Source organism: Manis javanica, chromosome 5 (genome assembly GCF_040802235.1).
Source record: "Manis javanica isolate MJ-LG chromosome 5, MJ_LKY, whole genome shotgun sequence".
NCBI classification, from domain to species: Eukaryota; Metazoa; Chordata; class Mammalia; order Pholidota; family Manidae; genus Manis; species Manis javanica.
In genome coordinates this window covers 3,232,587-3,249,777 of record NC_133160.1, presented here as the reverse complement: position 1 = coordinate 3,249,777, position 17,191 = coordinate 3,232,587, and the positions used below count along the sequence as shown (strand labels likewise).

Below are 17,191 nucleotides of genomic sequence, written 5' to 3'. Positions count from 1 at the left end.
CATGCCTCAGTCAGGGAGGGAGCCACTCCGATTGCATCAGCTCCAGGCCCTGGGGACCGGCCTGGTGACTGCCTGTCCGACTGCTGTCTCTGACGGAGCCCAGGGTCTCCATTTCCTCCCAGCCGTGGAGCAGCATGGAGTCCAAGGCTCTGAAGAGGGTAGAGGTGAAGCCAGTGGGGCTGCTCATGGCAGCCGAGGGTCCCCCACTCATGCTCTTTACATCTTCCTAAATTATGTTTGACTCCCAAGAAGTTGATTAACAGATTCTCCTTGTCAAGAAGGAAAGCAGAGCAAACATCATTACTTAGTGAGTCTGGAGCAGCCCTTGTGCCGGGCACAGGGTGGACAGAGGACTCAGGCCCTGCTCAGAGCGTCCTGCTGAGTGGAGGGCAGGGCCGTGGGTAGGGAGCAAGGGCGCATGCAGACGAGGCATCACGACCCAGGCACCCCCCCAGGGGGCCGAGCGGGTGCGGGGAGGATGCGGGTTGCTTTGGGTTGGGTGGCCCAAGAAGACCCGGGTGAGAAAGCAGCGCTGAGCTGAGCTATAACTGGCCCCGTTGAGAAAAGCAGGGGAAAGGATCGCAGCAGTGGGAACAGCCCATGCACTTCTGGGTTAGGGGGCACACCTGTGCATCAGTGACAGGCTGAGGCAGCCGGAACAGGGTGACTTCTGTGGCCCCGGGGGCACCCTGACGCTCTGTGCACCGTGGGACTGGCAGGCTGAGCTGCCTACTCTGAGGGCTCCGCACTCCCGGGCCCCCCGGGTAAGTTCATCAGATGCTGTGTGGCTCCTATAGGGGCATTGAGGCTTAATACCTGCAGTATCCCCACTTTTAGGCATGTTAGCCCCATGTTTGGGCCCTTTATCAAGCATTTGGAAATCCAGGGAACAGGACTACATTTTATTTATTTTAAACCATTCTTTTCCCCCCAAAATGTCATTTATTACAGCATAGCAGATTCCTAATTTCACAGTCATTGCTGGTTATCGTGAGGTGGAATAAAAATAAAGCTGATTTAAAGAGGAAAACGAAACATACAGTGGTTTGGGCTCAAAACCTGGCGGTTCGGGAGGCGGCCCCTGTGGCTGCCCTGGGGGGTGGCGCGGGCAGTGGCCTGGGGACAGCAGGCATGAGGGCGAGCCAGGCCCATGGGCACCACCCAGCGCCAGTCACCAGCTGGACCCCTCCGTTCTTCGGCCTTTGCCCGCATCCTGCTCATTTCTGATCTTTAGGCTGGACGGCAGCCTCTCTCCCTGAACCTCCTGGGGTCAAAGTTCAATTCATCAGTTTTACCCATATTTCTGGCACCTGGAAATTGGATTGGAAATTGGACTACAGAAAGGAAATTATGCTCCCTTTGCCTGAAAATGTCTTCTGGATACGTGTGGGTTTTCTCTGTTCATCCTAAAGTGCTCAGAGCAACTACCCTCAGGGCAGCCCGCCCGGATGTTCCAGGCCAGCCCAGCTCCCCAGAACCCCTTCCCCAGGGCCCTCTGGTTCTAGATCATTCCAGTGATCTATTTGTAGACGTTTCTTCTCCAAAGCGCTGGCCGACAGGCAGAGGCTGTGCCTTTTCTTGCTCCCCTGTACTTGGCATGTGGCAGGTGCTCCATAAATGCTCATTAGTTTTAATCAGTTGAATCACCTTGTCATCACCGTCTGTTCCCTGCGAGAGCCCACACTGCCTGAAGGGCACTGAGTCGGTTCTGCTCCGCAGTAACTCCCCAGCACTAGCTTAGTGCTTGGCACATAGTAGGTGCTCAGTTAATATTTGTGAATACATGAAATAACTTTGTCATTATTCCCCGTTTGTTCTCAGCCACTAGGGGTGGGCTGACTGTTTTGTTCTCCAGCACAGCCTGCCTCTCGTGAGAGGGACCCTGGGCCCTTTACAGTCCAGGCTTAGTAGCTGGAACTTTGTCTACATCTTTGAGAGAAAGGGACTGAGGAATTACATAGGTTTGTATTTGGAAGCTGGGCTCTACTGCAGGCAAATGGGCTTCTGGACCAGTGGAGAAAAGCAGCAGATAATCATGCAGAGCGAGCCCCTGCCTTGTGGGGGGAGGCGGGGAGGCTGAGGGGGTGGCTGCTGGAGTGTTTGGCTCTCGGATGGAGTGGGAAGGGCTCCTCTGAGGGGAAGTTGGCGAAAATTGCTCGCGGGGGTCAGTGGACGGTGGGGGGGGTGCTTGGCTGCCCCCCACCACCTCGTTTGTGTGGTGAATCCTTTCTGGAGGACAGTGTGGTAGGGCAGGTGCGCCGGCCTGTGAGTAGATGTGAAGAGCAGTCAGGTGTGTTCAGCAAAGGCTGCACACCCACTGCAAAGTGCCTGGGGTCCTGGGACAGAGGCAGGGTGCTGCTGGGCTGGGAAGTGAAGGAGCAATTTGCAGAGGGTCAAATGGGCAGGGGGAGCTAGTTTAGAGGGTGGTATACGAGGTGCTGCTTTTCAGATGAATCACGGGAATCACCACCTTCAATGGTCCGGTTGGCATGCTCCTCTTTGGTGCCTGTGCCCCGAGCTGGGTGGGTGGCTTAGTGAGACAGCTTGGGGTTCCTGAGCAACACCCGCCCTCCCTGCAGCCAACTGCTGCCTCGCCTCCCCCGTGACTGGAGGCCGTGGGCTGGGGTGGGGTCACGTGGAGCCTTTGTGGGGACTCACCTGGACGTTTGTGTTGTGCAGCGCTGGAGAAGAAGATGGCCGGCAGGCAAGGCCGGGAGGAGCTCATCAAGAAGGGTCTGCTGGAGATGATGGAACAGGGTAAGTGGGCTCACCACCCTGGGCGGGCGGCCGGCACGGTCGGGCGGCTCACGCGGGCCCGGGAACCACCAAGGGTGCAAGGGGCGTCCGGGGTGTCCGTGCCCAGGTCTGGACCAGAGTGAGGCCTCGTGGTTGGAGAAATTCCCCAAGTCAGGGCCCGCGGGTGAGTTCCAGCCACGTGGTCCAGGGGCCCGGGGCTGTGAGCAGCTCCTCCCTGGGGACAGTGGGTGCTCCCAGCCTGAGCTGGGCGTGGATCAGGCCGCTGGGTAAGCCTGATGCTCCGAGGGGTAGCAGTGGCTTTTGTCTTTTCCACAGTCACCCCTGAGTCCTTGACTGGGCAGAGCTGTTTTTGCCTCCATGGCCACCTACTGCTACTACCGCCATTTAACAGTGTGGCCCCCCCCTTCGTCTTCCCAGCATCCTCCAGAACCAGGCATGGCCCTCACCCCAAATTTGCAGATGAAAAATATGAGGGTCTGGGAAGTAGCTGCTCCGGGTCACAAGGCCGGAGGGCTGAGATGCTGTTTGGACCCCAGTCTGGAGGTCTTAATCCCACTGGCATCTGTGTGTCCGTCTTTGCTTCTTTAAGAAACGCTGCTTGCTGGCACAGTCAATCCCAAGAGTCTTTGCGTTCCCCTGTATTCCGCCGCCGGTGATCATGAGGCATGAAGCCCTGAGACAGACCCCCTCGTGCTTGCTAGTTCTCTGAGGTCTTGCAGTGCGGGGCGGGGGTTTCACAGACCCTCGCTGCAACTTGGAAGTCTCTGCAGCTGAACCACGTTCCTGCCTTCTGATCAGAGGAAGCTAGCCTCGAAGAACCAATTCTCTGAGGATGTGTGAATATCCGAAATTTCTATTTCCCTTTCAGCCTTAAGATATTGCCAGTGTCTCTGTGATGTGGCCTGGGTGCCAGGAATTAGGGAAGCAGCTCATGACATCTGGCCTGTCAGCTCACAGACCCAGTGTGGTCGGAGCCTTTGACTTCACTGCTTATCTTTCAATTCAAAGAGTGAAGTATTTTGATGATGCTATATTCATGGGAAACCTACACGGGACACTGCTTAATACGAATAGCCCAACTTTACATGTAAAAGGGACGCTTGGTGTCAGGTCTACGCTCTCTCCCGGTTCTGGGATGCGGAGGACTGTCATTGCTGAGGCAGGAAGTCTGGGCTACTTTGATTCAGATGGGATACACAGCTCCCAACTCAGGCATTCTGAATAGACGGCCAACAAGCCTTACTTTGGATCTTGGGGAAGGGGGGAAGGGAAAATAAAAACTGTTTTTAAGGCCTGTTTATTATCTATTATAAAAAAATGTTTTGCCAAGAAATGAGTAAAGACAAGGGTTTGATTCCCATCAAAACAAAGGAAAGGGTGAATAATTAAAGGGGAAATTTCCAGAAGTCAGTTTGCCTTTCCTAAACTCTGAATCTTTGCATTTTGTCTGGTGGAGGTGGGCTGTATGGAACAGGGGGTGGGCGGGATCGGCCCCTAGGGGGTAGTGTGCCAGCCTCTGTTTGGCCCTTGTAGGGCAGCTCAGTTTCTCTTGCTCAGGGATTATGAGCCAGGAACTGGGGGGCCTGAAACAGTCGTTTTCCTCAGGAGTTGAAAATATACTTGTTAATTGGTGCCACAGAATTTCATTGAGCACATGCTATGTGCCAGGGTCTGTGTAGCGGCTGAGGATGCAGGTGAGCTATTGCATTGTCTCAGAACTCACAGCCGGGCAGGTAACAAACCTCAGATGGTCTCATACATAACTAGAAAATCACAGCTGAGAGGAACCTGGGGAAGAAAAGGTGCTTGGCACCCGCACAACCTGACCAGGGCCTGAGCTGGTCAGCGTCAGGGAGGTGGCGGCAGTGGGGTCCAGCGGCGGCAGGGGCAGAGCTGGCTGGTTCTGGTAGCTCAGCACCTTGGGACCACCTGGGGTGCTCTAGGGGCGGGGCCAGGCACCCCCACTTTATGAACCACCCCAGGTGCCTCCAACTCGCTGCTAAGGCTGGGAAGCCATACAGGGCATGGGGAAGTGTCTCCCAGCCCCAGGAGCAGCGAGTGCGAGCTCAGGGCGCCCCCCCCTCTCCCCTCCTCCCCAACGGGAAGGGAGTCAGGGGATTCGACTTCCCGGAAAGAGGCTGGGGGTCCAAGCACGTCCAGGGCTAATGGGTCTGGGGCAAACCTGCCCAGGTGTCGCTGGAGGGCGTATTAAACCTGCCCAGGGTAACGGGGGTGCCTCTGCGAAGGGCCCTGGGGTCAGGGAGAGAAGGGCCGGGATGTGCGTTTCAGCCCCGACTCGGGGGCTGGAATGCTTCACTGTGACATTACCTCTAAGGCATGCAGTGGTGCTAGCGCGCCTACAGGGCTTGGGATCAGACCCCCGAGTGCATGCGTCCTTGCACTGTTTCCGACATGCACTTCCTTAGAAAATGTCTTCTCGCTGGGGTGAAGTCGAGCCCCAGGTCAGGCCCTGTCTGTGCCAGTTTGTCCCGGTGTTGGGATAACTAGGGCTCCTGCTGTGTTGAGGCGCCCCTCTAGCGCAGGGCTGCCCTGGGGCCCTGGAGCCCAGCAGAGAGGCTGTCCTCGCGGGTTGTAAGAGCGGTGCATGGCTTCCCCGGGGGTCTGGGTTCGCCTAAGGCACCATCCCGGCTGCCACCACGTGCTCCCAGCCAGGGACCGCTCTGCAGCCGGGAGCGCCCCCCTGTGGCCAGCCCCGCTAAGCCTGCAGCTGCGCTGCAACCAGGACTTCAGACCCAGCAGGCACCCGGGAGGTTGAGTGGGTGACAGTGACAGAGGAGCCCAGAGGCTCCCATGGGCTCCGGCCACGCATCTCCAGGGCTGCCCAGAGCCCTTAGCAGCCCCAGAACTTGAACTTGAGCTTTTATGGCCAAGACAAACCTGGGAGGCCCTCTGCCGCGCACACGTGCAGCCCATCCCTGACCCCAGTCACCGGGGAGTTTGCGCACAAAGCAGTCAGCAGAGTGACGGAGGAGAGCCTACAGCCCCTGGGAGGTGAGCCTATGTCCAAGGCGCGGCGTGCCCTCCCCTCTCCCCCGGGTGTGTGTCACGATACTATTAACAGGTGTGTTTTACGACCCACTCTGGCACCCCCTCCCCTCACTCCGGAAGTCTGGTAAGCAAAGTGCTGGAACCTGCACAGGATCTGTGTGCTGTTATGAGACCAGTGCTGCATATGGGGGCCCGGGAAAGGTGACCCCTAGCCTCTCTGTGTCCTCGCTGCTTCTGCCATCCTCCCTGGATACCCCTGTGACAGGCAAGGGCTGCCAGCCTTCCGGCCCCTCCACCCGGCGCCCCAGTCAGGACAGGAGCCTGCCCGCTCATCTGTCCCAGACGTTGTATGTGCCCCCGAGTGACTTCCCTCCACCTTCCTGCATGTGTCCACCTGGCATTTTCTTGAGTGATGTGTAAGGGGCCTCATGGCCATCACCGGACACAGGAAGGGAATGGCTGCTTCCCTGGAGCCTTGCTCAGCGACCTGAGAGACACGAGGTTTCTTTCCTCAGGGTAATTGGGCAGGACAGATGCGGGTTGTGGCAGGAACGCCGGGGGCAGCGTGCAGTGCCTGCGTGTGTATGCGCGCGCACAGGGGTGTGTCCAGCGTGCGCGTCCCCTCCCTGGGCTGCTCTGTACCGCACAGGTGTTCGGCCGCAGGCTGCCCTCTGCCGCCCTGGGAGGGGAACGGCCTGGGTGGCCTGGAGGGCCGGCTGTGCAGTGGAGGAGCAGGGCACAGGCCGCCCACAGCGCCCCCTCCTCCCCCGCCCCAACCCACGTTTCTTAGCAACAGGGCTATTTTGGGAACTATAACTTTTCATTGAAAATGATTAGGAGCTTGAGCTCCAAGCACACAGCCCAGAAAAGTCCCCACATCCCCTGAGCTGCAGAAGCAGGTGGAGGAGATCTAGGAGGGCCTGGTGGGGGCGGAGCCTCTGCGGGTCCCTGCTGGAGAGCTGGGGGCCTTCCCGTCGGCGCTCGAACCGTTTATTGCTGTGGATGGCAGAGGGGTCACTGTTGTTAACAGTGACAGTCACCAGCACCAACGGCCTGTCCCTTCTACACTCGGTGTCCACACCTGTAGACGGAGGGTCGCAGCCTCACTGGGCCGTGTGGCGTTCAGTTGCCGTGTCTCTGGCAGACTGTGTCCCCCTCCCCCCTGCAGATGCTGGCTGCCATCTCCATCCTCTAGTCACCAAGGACCAAGTAAGCTGGTGGCAGAGACTGTCACAGCTGTGTGTCAAGTGTGAGTAAACCAGTCATGAGAGAGGGTCCAAAAAACTACAGTTTGGAGCTTTGTGACATGTTGTCTCACCCACGGGTGAGTTCCCTTGGCTCTTGCCCGGGTCCTTTCCTACGACAGGGGTTCGCTGGCAAATAGCTGCAGGTCAGATCTGGCCCAGGCCTGTTTGTATAAGGCTGTTGAGCTCAGCATGGTTTTTAAACATAAAGGGTTTTTGTAAAAATAAGAAATCAAAGAAGAATATGCCACAGGGGCATATGGCATGTGGCTCACGAAATCTAAATTTCTGGCCATCTGCTCCTTTATAGGAGAGGTTGCTGGCGCCTTGTCTAGACCCTGTGCTCAGGTGACATGGCGCATAGAGGAGGCCTTCCTAGCCCCAAATCCTCCAGACGCCTGGCTGAGCTTTCTGCCCTTCGCCTGAGGAGAGAGGCATTCGGTAGAGAGACATGAGGCGCGAGTGCAATCCCAGATCCCTTTTGAGGGTCACGTGCCACCGGCCTGGCCTGAGTCCTGCATGCGCTGAGGACCCTGTAAAGGGGGCGTGTCCGGCTCTGTCCTGAGCCTGTTGCTGTCACGTGGGCACACAGCCCAGAGCAGCACTCTTCTTCCTCATCTAAGACCATCATCAACGGCAGAAACACGAATTGCAGGGCCATGCAGGGCATCTCCTTTATGCGTGCACAGTCCGTATGCTGTCTGGCAGTTCTCACGTGGCCACTGTGAGGCGGGTAGTGAGGTCTCACCCCCGTTTTACAGATGAGGAGACTGGAATCCAGAGTGGTCTGCAGTGGGGCCACATGCGTGCATAGGCTGGCCTTACACTTTCTGTCCAGCCAGGACCTGGGAATGAAAGGCAGACTGCTGCAGGACAGAAGGGCAGCAGGCTGGAGTCAGAACAGGCCAAGGCGAGGGGCACCTTGACTCGGAAATAAATCTTTCCTGCTCCTTCCCACTGGGATGGGAGGCAGTTCTCCTAGCTAGGCTGGCATCCCCACACTGCCGCCTCCTGGCTGCATGGAGTGTGCAGATGACACGCTGTTCTGGGCCATGGTGGCCGCGATGAAGGCTGGCTGTGGTGCCAAGGGGGTCGTGCGGGAGAGATGGATACTTCCCAGGACGCTTTGCACTAATGAAGGAGCATACGAGGGGACACGCGGGCCTGGCTGACTGCTGAATCTCTCCACAGATGCCGAAAGCAAAGCGTGCCACCCTGATGGAGGCCCCCTGGCTGCACAGAGCGAGCCGAGCAGCCCAGAGCAGGAGACGCTGACCTCAGAGGAAGCCCGGCCAGGAAGCCCTTTGTCCACCAAGACAGACCAGTCTTCCCTGGATGAGCCGCCATCCTCAGACACCCATCCTGACAATGCAGGTATTGGGCAGAGACTGTGCAGGGTTGAGGTGCTGCCAGGACGGCCGGCAGCCTGGGTGGCAGCTGGGGTCCCCAGCCACGGCACGGGCAGCCACTCTGGGGGAAGTCTGTCTTCAGGGCCACAGCCACGTCCCAGGCTCGGAGCCCTGCCACACATCAAGTGTAAGCATTTGCCCAAGCATTTTCCTCCTCTCCTTCCAAGTCTGGCATAGTCAGTAAGTGGAGGTGCTTAAAGATGTTCCCACATGGCCTTCCCACACACACTCCTCCTGGGACATCTTGTCCTGTCACTGGGAGCTCCTGAGCAGGCCCATTCTCTCCCAAAGAGCCAGTGTCCAGGGGGAGCACCTAGCTGGCCCCAGGGCAGTAGGGCAGGATGGCGGTGCAGGGACCTTCCTAGTGCTGCGCAGAGACTGACCTCTTTCCTTAGGAGGGTGCTTCATGCTGCCCCACCGTGCCCGGGAGCTGGTGGTCGCTGGTGGAGGCCACGGTGCTTCTCATTATTTTGACTATACTAGGATGGTTCCCAGCCCTGGGGATTGGGGCAGAAGGGAAGGATGGAGAGGAAGCACAACATGAGCCCACCAGGGAAACCGGTGGGTGCTTTGAAGTATCTGCCCCCTCTTCCCTCTGACCTGTTAGCAGCGCTTTTCTGGAAACCTTCCAGGAGACCTCGCCATCAGGCTGGGAACCTGCTCCCCCGTAAAACTGCCAGCTGTGTGTATGCCAGGCCTGGCGTAGGGGCTGGAAGTTGAACTGTTCCTGTGGTGGGACGGAGCAGAAGTGCCGGCATGTGGACGGCCCCGAGGCAGCTCCTGTGGCCGGCATGTTCTTGGGCTTCAGGGCCGGTGGGCTCTGTTCTCTGCTTGCTTCTGTTAAACAAGGCTCACGCCTAACCTCCTCACCAGCTGCCCGGTCCCCAGCCACCCTCTGGCGTGAGCAGGCCCTTGCCAGGAGGCCGTGCCCTCCTGGGTGGGGTCTGTGCTTCTCCGGTTTCATCCTAGCTTAGGGAATGTGATAGGTTTGGGATCTGGAGGGTTTGGCCCTTAGGACAGTTCTGGCCTGTCCTGCAGAGACCCTCTCTGCTCGCCCGTGTCTTCAGTCAGGGCAGGGTGGGCATGATTCTGAGTGTGGTCCTTGTAAGCCACGCCTGCCCTTGGCCTCTGAACTGCCTGCCTGTGCCTAGTACTTCTCCGTGGCAGGTTCTTTGAATTTGCTCGGCTCTGAGGAACACGCCTGCTCCCGTCTACACCCCCTGTCTGCAGGCATGCATGCTCCACGTGCTTGGTTTGGGGATGGATTCTTGAGAGCAGAATTGGTTTGTAGAGACCACAAATTTGTGTCAAGGCCTTTCTCCCGGGCGGGATGTGCCGTTTGGCCTTGGGGTGGTGCTGGTGCATGTGTCTGAGTCTCCTGGAGTGTTGGGGGGAGGTGGGCCAAGTCCATGGCAGCAGGCACAGGGGCTCCTCCCCAAGCCTACAGGGAGGGGCAGCGCAGCTGGGGCTGAGGGATGAGTAGGAGCTGGCTAGGCAGGAGGAGAAAGCGTCCTGGACAGGGAGGAGGACGCGCGTGGACACTGAGCGTGGGGTCAACCACACTTCCCTGCGAAGGGCCAGTTAGCTGTCACTGGCTGTGTGGGCCAGAGGGTCTTGGGCCCAACACTCGCTGCAGACACAGCAGGTGTAGCCCAAAGGCAGCCACAGAGAGTGTGCAGAAGAGCAGACGGCTGTGTGCCAGCTGCCCACCGGCTGCATCCGGGTGGGCTGTGGTTGGGCCGGAAGCAGGAAAGACCATGAGACTTAGAATCAGATACAGAGAGAGGCCAGACTGGATGGCGCCTCCTTGAGGGCAGCTGGAGCCCCCGGGGATGGGGACGGAGGAGCCCTGGGCAGCAGGGAGTGAAGCGTGTGGTCCCGGGAGGGTAGCCTCGTCCTGCAGCTGAGCTCCTCCTTGTGCCTGCCCCGGGGCGGGCGCTATGCCCTGGGGTATGAGGATTGAGCTTATGTGGGTGGCACGTGGTGAATAGCTAGATAGCATTTTAACAGTGATGCTTATTTTCATCCATTAGGACAAGTGGTAGGTGTTTCCCATTCAGGACATTTATAGAGATTTTCTTGAATTGAGATGAGTTGAAATGAAAAGTGAGATCATATAAAATAAAATACAGCAAACAGGTATAGATAGTGCAGAGACAAGCCCACAATCTCCCCAGCAGGCCAGTTCTGTGCAGATGCTGCTCTAAGCTCTGTGCTTCTATCCATTTAACACCCCTGGGATGCCAGCCCTCCTGTCGTGTCTCATACTCACGGTGAAACGGAGGCACACAGGTGCCTCGCCCGAGGGTTAGGGAGTTGAGAGCGGTGCCTTTGACCTCAGACCAACCCAAGTTTGAGACGTGGCTGAACTCCTCATCAAGCTGTGTGACTGTGGAAAGTCATTCAGCCTCTCTGTGTGGCCAGCTCTGAAGAGGATGATGTCACACAGCCCCTGGGAGGTCCCCTAACTTGGTTCTCAGAATGTGTTTGTCGCTGTTTGTGATTGTCATTATTTTTGTCGCCATCCTCGGCATCAGGAAAAGGCAGCCCTCAGAGTGGCCTGCTAGCACAGGGCAGGCTGCCTGCACGGGCCTCCCGGGTCCCCGCCCCTGCAGGGTTTCCACCTGCATTTTGCTGTTGCGCTGGGACGCCCCTGCAGTCTCTGGCAGCCCTGCAGGCCTGGGATCCTGTACCGGGATTCTGGCCTGCACTGTGGCTCCGGGCCTCTGTTTAGAAGCCTGGCCTTGAGCAAAGCTCTTCAGTGAGGGAGGAGATCATAATCTCATGCAGAGACTTTCAACTCACTGCTTAAAAAGTCTGCCAGCCAGTGTTTAAAAATCAGAGGCATCCACAAGAGTCCATATGTGCAGCTGGCAGCTTTGCAGCTGTCAAAGCTGGGGCCCCTGGGCCGGTGTCCCCATATAGCCATGGCTGCTGGGAGCTGAGAAGGGACTGTCCCCCTGGGGAGGCTCACCTGTCAGCGCTTGCCTGACCCCTGGGTGTGCAACTCTGTGGCCTCTTCAGTGGAGGTGAAGAGCCTGGTGTTTGGAGCCAAGCCCTGCACTGCTGCTGGGGTGACCTGCGCTGGGCCTCATCATGACGTGGCGAGCACGCAGCCCCCCTTTATCTGCGATCTCGTTGTTGCAGTCACTGTTGCCCGTGGTCACCCACAGTCTGGTGTCCTGTTCACAGGAGCCAGTGCTGTGTCAGTGCCTGTGTCTCTCACCTCAAGTCATGTCTGTACCAGGCCCTTTATCACCTCACATCATCACAAGGGGGTGAGTGCAGGACGGGAAGGTATTTAGGGTGTGACCACATTCCCATAACTGTTATGACAGTGTAATTTATCTGTTATTGTGAGTCTCTTACTGTCCTAGTTCATAAAGTAAACTTTATCATAGCACACAGGTGTACGTATAGGGAAACAGTGTATATCGGGTTAGGTACTATCCATGGTGTCAGGCATCCACTGGGGGCCTTAGAATGTGTCCCCTGCAAATAAGGTGAGTGACTGTAGGTAAAGTGGTGGCCGGTCTGCAGGGCCTAACGCAGGTCTTGGGAGGAGACTGATGCTCACCTGACTGTCGGTCTTGCATTCTCACCCCCCAACACTGCACCTCAGCGCCCAGGGGAGCGCCCGTGGGTGGCCCAGTCCTTCTGTGCTGTAGATAATGTGTAACAGACACACATCACCCCACAGCAGAGACAGCCAGATTCCAGGCACCAAGTGTCCCCGAAGTGCTCGGCCCTGGGCCCAGCTTCCGCCCTTGACCCCAGGGAGGTCATGGAAGTGTCCAGGGCCTGGAATAGGCTGTCCCTGTGCCCCCGGGTCCCCAGGAACTTGTGCAGTTGTGCTTACTGCTGTCCTGGGAGGAAGGCCAGCTGCTTCCTCTTAAAAATCAAATGTTCTGTGAACTCTGCTCCAGGAGGGATAACATTCATGTGCATCAGAAAGCTCCTGGCTTCCAGGGGCCGCTACTCCTTGGCCGGGTGGTAACACCTGGACTGCGCTGCTGTTCCACATGCAAAAAGCCACTGTTTGGGGGAGGTGGTTGGGAAGGTTTATGTCCAGATATCTCAGGGAGAGAATGCTGTCAAACGTTCTGATGGTCGTTTACCTTGACCCTCAGTTTGAGTTGGGGGTTTGGGCTGACTTTGGGCTTTGTATTTGGGCAGTTTTGTTTAGATGGTGCTGCACTGGCATCCTGAGGAAGCCCGGAAAGACCTGTGATTTTAACCCAAGTGGGGCCAGTGGCCAGGAGCTAAGCTCTGGCATTCCCACAAGCACACTAATCAAGAGCAAGGTGGGGTCAGGAAGCATGTGCTGTGCTCACTGTGCGAGCTTATCAGCCCCGCTTACTTTGGATGGGAAAGCAGAGGCCCTGAGAGGTGGTCCTTTGTCCAGGGCCACACAGCACGTAAGTGGCGAAGTGGGTTTGATTCTTGGATGTGCTGTTAACCATAACCCTCTACAGCCTGAACTTAAGGCAAGCAGAGGATTAAGCTTCTGCTTCTGGAGTGTCTGGAATGTGGGTTTCTGAAACTTAGGGGAGGGGCTGGCAGACTGCAGGCTGCAGGTCAGACCTGTGTGCCGCCCATGTCTGTGTGGGCATGGGGAGCCCAGAGTCAGTGCTGAGACAGCCCCTTCCATGTCCCTGGCCTTTGCCTGGCTGGCAGCCACATTTCACTGCTGCCCAGGATCTGTACTGGTCCCACCTACACCTGGGGCTCAGCTGCTGGCAACTCCTGGGCCTGAGCTATGGAACCTCTTTCCAGTGTTGGCCAGTCGTCTCACCCACAGCCAGCTTTCTAAGCCGAGGCTGCAGATATACGGGGTGCCACTGAGGTGGAGCGAACCTGACCACTGCAGCCATACCCCCAGCTTGAGTCCCTCTTCTCATGCTGGTCACTCTTGGTCTCAGAATGACTCTAGTGAGTGACAACTGGGTGCAAAGCATGCTCACTGCCTCGGCAGCACTCACCAAATGAAAGGGGAGGATAGAGGGCTTCCTACCGTTACACAGGTACCTATAAAATACTTATATTTTTGCCTCTTGCTCTGCAAAGCCTGAAATATTTACTGTCTGTCTCTGTACATAAAAAGTTTAGCAGCGGGCATAGAAGCCACAGGGCATAAATCTGCAAAGAAGTAAAAAGCTAACCTTTGCAAACAATAAGGCTTCTCTCTCACTTACCAACTTTACATTTCCCTGTACGGCCCCGGAAGATGACTGGTTAGCCAGAGACGGGTAAGATTCCTCAAGGGAGGAACAACCTAAGACAGGCACAGTCGCAGAGGGGCCATCAGGTGAGAAATTGGGGATCAACAGAGGTGAGGCTCAGAACCTCACACCCCTGTTTTGAGAGAAATCTTCCGCATCCGTGGATGTCTTGCTGCCCTTGTCTAGCCTGGATTAATACTTAGTCCATAGGCACACACCTGATCATCTACATTTGCCCTCTTACAGCACTAAACTATGTTTTCTACCTTTATCTTGCATCTACCTACCACTTCAGCATTTTATTAAAAATAAAAATAATAATAATAATAAAGGGAGAAATGTGGGATCCACATATAAATCAGTTATAAAAATCAAACGAATATTCATATTTGACCTGATTGTTTATAGTTCATGATGTGTGATCTAAACCGACAGTTTCTGTGATGACTGCCCTTGCACTGTTCACCATGTAAGAATTTATTCACTATGTAAGAATTCGTTCACCATGTAAGAACTTGTTCGTTATGCTTCAGAAGATTGGAGACTGACGAGAATTAGGCTTGAGATGGATTAATGATTGTACATTGAGCATTGACCCCCCTATACTGAATTTTATTGTTGTTAACAACCATTTGATCAATAAATATGAGAGATGCCCTCTCAAAAAAAAAAAAAAAAAGTTTAGCAGCCCTACTTGAGCAAATGACTGATGGCCATACAGAGGCATGCTGATGGGAAGTGTTTCATAAGACGTCCTAGTAAGCTGTGACGTGCACACGAGGTTGAGCGACAGCTACTTCTGTTCTTAAACCGAAACCCAATGCTAGGGTTTGTGAATGACAGGAGCCTCAGCTGCGAGCTTAATGGGTGAAAACTGTGCTACCCAGGGCAGGGCAGGGACAGCCCCAAGGAAGGGGTTCCAAATGTGGGGAACATGCAAAATTGACATTATTTCTACACTTTTTCCCCTGATACAGCACTTAAGACTTAATAGATGTTAACAATTCAGTTTCAACAAGATTCTGAGCTATAATGGTAGTTACACACTCACATGAGATACAGAGTAAAATGGTAGGCTTAGAGAATAGGGGCTGAAGCACCGGGGTCCCAGCACAGGACCCCTGACAAGTCGCGGACAAATGTGAAGAGCCTGGAGGAGGATTTTGGTGACAACTGCTGATATGTGGAGTCCCAGGGCCTGCAGAGCAGAGTGTGTGGGGGTCTCTGTTCCACCTTGAGCTGGTAAGGTGGGAAGAACCTTCAGGGGCTGTCACCTTACCCTGTGATTTCTCTGGTTGAGGGGGACAGCTGTGCCACTGACTTATTCCCAGATATCCAGAGCTGTCCTGTCCACTACAGTAGCCACTAGCCCCATGACTATTTAACTAAAACAATATAAAAAATTCAGCTCCCTAGTCCACCTGTCAGATGCCCAGTGGCCACTTGTGGCTGGTGGCTGCTGTACTGCCCAGCAAGGAAGCATTTCCATCTCGGAAACATATTGAGCAGCCCCGAACATGGGGTGGCTGCATGTCCACCTTGGTGGACAGCCAGGAGAAGTTTGCTCTTCAGAAGGGTCAGCCCGCCAGAGTTTTCTGCACTAACAGAGATCCACTCACTTGCAAAGCCAAAGCCTTTTACTGGAAAGGTTTAGAAAATGGATGTGGGGCAGGTTGGGGGAGAGGGGAAGGAGCCTGGAGGCCAGTGCTGAGGTCCAGGCAGAAGCCGTGGCAGCTTATGCTGGGAAGGCAAGTGGATGTTTCTGCAAAATATTGTAGAAGTGTAGAGCACACAGGATTCATCTATGAATTAGACACAAGGGGTGGGATACAAGATAGAGGGGACAAGAGGCTTCAAGTGTTGTGTCCAGTCTGGCTGGCAGCTGGTGAGCTGTGTAGTGAGCCTGGGGAAGCTGGCATCTGTCTTGGTCAGGGCCATGTCTGAAGCTCCTAGGAGGACGTCTGGACCCCATAATTGTTCAAACACACTTGGGGGATGGATGGATGGATTGATGGGTGAGGGAGAGGGAGGAAAGACTGGGGAGGTGTTTCTCAAGGGAAATCGAGAGATGGGTTTAGGTATGTTTCATTGGGTCTGTTTGGCCTCCAGATGGGGGTGTCAAAGTAGCCAATAACGTAAAGTCTGGAGCTCGGAGGAGAGGTCAAGGGAAAGAGAGATGGGTTTATTCTGAAGCCAGAGAACTGGATGAGAGGATTAGATGAGTCGGGTAGAGATGGGCTTGGGTCAGAGGATCAAGGGCTTGGGTGCTGGTGCAGCCCAGGTGGGGCCTGTGAGGGGCTGAGTGGGTACAGTGAGCACAGCAGGAGAGCTGGGGCCAATGAGGAGAGTGTTTGAGGTAGAGACTGAAGGACAGCTGAGACAGATCCGTGTGGACCTGCTCCGGCTGACACGGGCCCGGGGACCCTGACTCTGGCTGCTCTGTATCCCTGTTATCCTCTCCCTCAGTGACACTTCCAAGGGCACCTGTGGAGTCCAGGTCAAACACTGCCCCCCTGGTCTGGACTCTCAGGTCCATGGGAGGAGACTGAGGCCCAGAGGGAAAACTGACCCATCCATGCTTCCACAGTGGCAGGCTTATGTCACAGACTTGAAGCTTGCCACACCAAATAGATGCCACAGTGCATCCCTTTAGAATCAAAATAGCACTTACTTCAAGCAGCAGTTCTCAACGGTGGGCATTTTGCCCCCTGCTGCCCTTGACCCTGGGCAGTGTCTGGAGACATTTTTGGTTGTCATAACTGGGGAGAGTTACTGGCGTCTGTTGGGTAGGGGCCAGGGATGCTGCTGAACATCTTACAGGGCAGCCTCTCACAACAAAGAATCGTCTGGCCAAGATGTCAGTAGTGCCGAGGCTGAAAACCCCTGACGGAGAATGAGGACGAGACGCACCTAGTGCTCCAGACTATCACCTGTATCTTGGGCAGAAGGGCCTGTAACTGTCCGAAGGTGGACGTGGTGCTGTGTAGCTCCAAATGAATATCCCCTCTGTGACCTCATGTGGGCCTCGCCACCCTGACAGCTGGCAGGATTAGGTATTTTATACAGCTTTTTGTACAGTTGAGGAATTTGAGGCCCAGAGAGGTAGAGACCAAGGTCACACATTTAGTAATTAGTTAAACAGGACAGGAAAGGGATGGATGTGGGAGACTGGGGCGCCTGAGGCCAGGGGAGCCATTCCTGTGCTGTTTCCCATGAAACCGTGACTTTGGGCATCTGCTGGGTTCCCAGAGAACGGAAGCTGAGCCTGCACGGAGTACTGCAAGCTCATGCGACCCTCTGCCTGGTGCTTCCGCCTGCAAGCTCCGTTGCTGAGGGCCTGGCTCGAGCATGGTCTCCCAAGGGTCCCTGCCCTGCACTGATTTACATGAGCCAGGAAACCCACTACAGTCTAGGACTGGTGCCTACATGGGTAAAAAGAACATTCCCACACTCACCTGTTGCTTGCCAAGGAACCCACACAACCATTTTTACTTAGAAAACACAAGTGTTTAATGCTATTATTATTTCAAAGCTTATTAAGTAAAACAAC

The 17,191-nt window shown here is 55.6% G+C and overlaps 1 protein-coding gene across 3 annotated transcripts in view; it reads left to right on the top strand.

The window, feature by feature from the left end:
* Positions 1 to 17,191, top strand: part of PHACTR3 (phosphatase and actin regulator 3) — a 201,721-nt gene that overhangs the window by 132,294 nt on the left and 52,236 nt on the right. For all 3 annotated transcript variants that reach the window (XM_073236391.1, XM_037006393.2, XM_073236392.1), the window contains exons 3-4: positions 2,680 to 2,757; positions 8,202 to 8,384. In XM_073236391.1, coding sequence (XP_073092492.1) covers positions 2,680 to 2,757; positions 8,202 to 8,384 — 261 coding nt within the window. The remainder of the gene's footprint in view (positions 1 to 2,679; positions 2,758 to 8,201; positions 8,385 to 17,191) is intronic.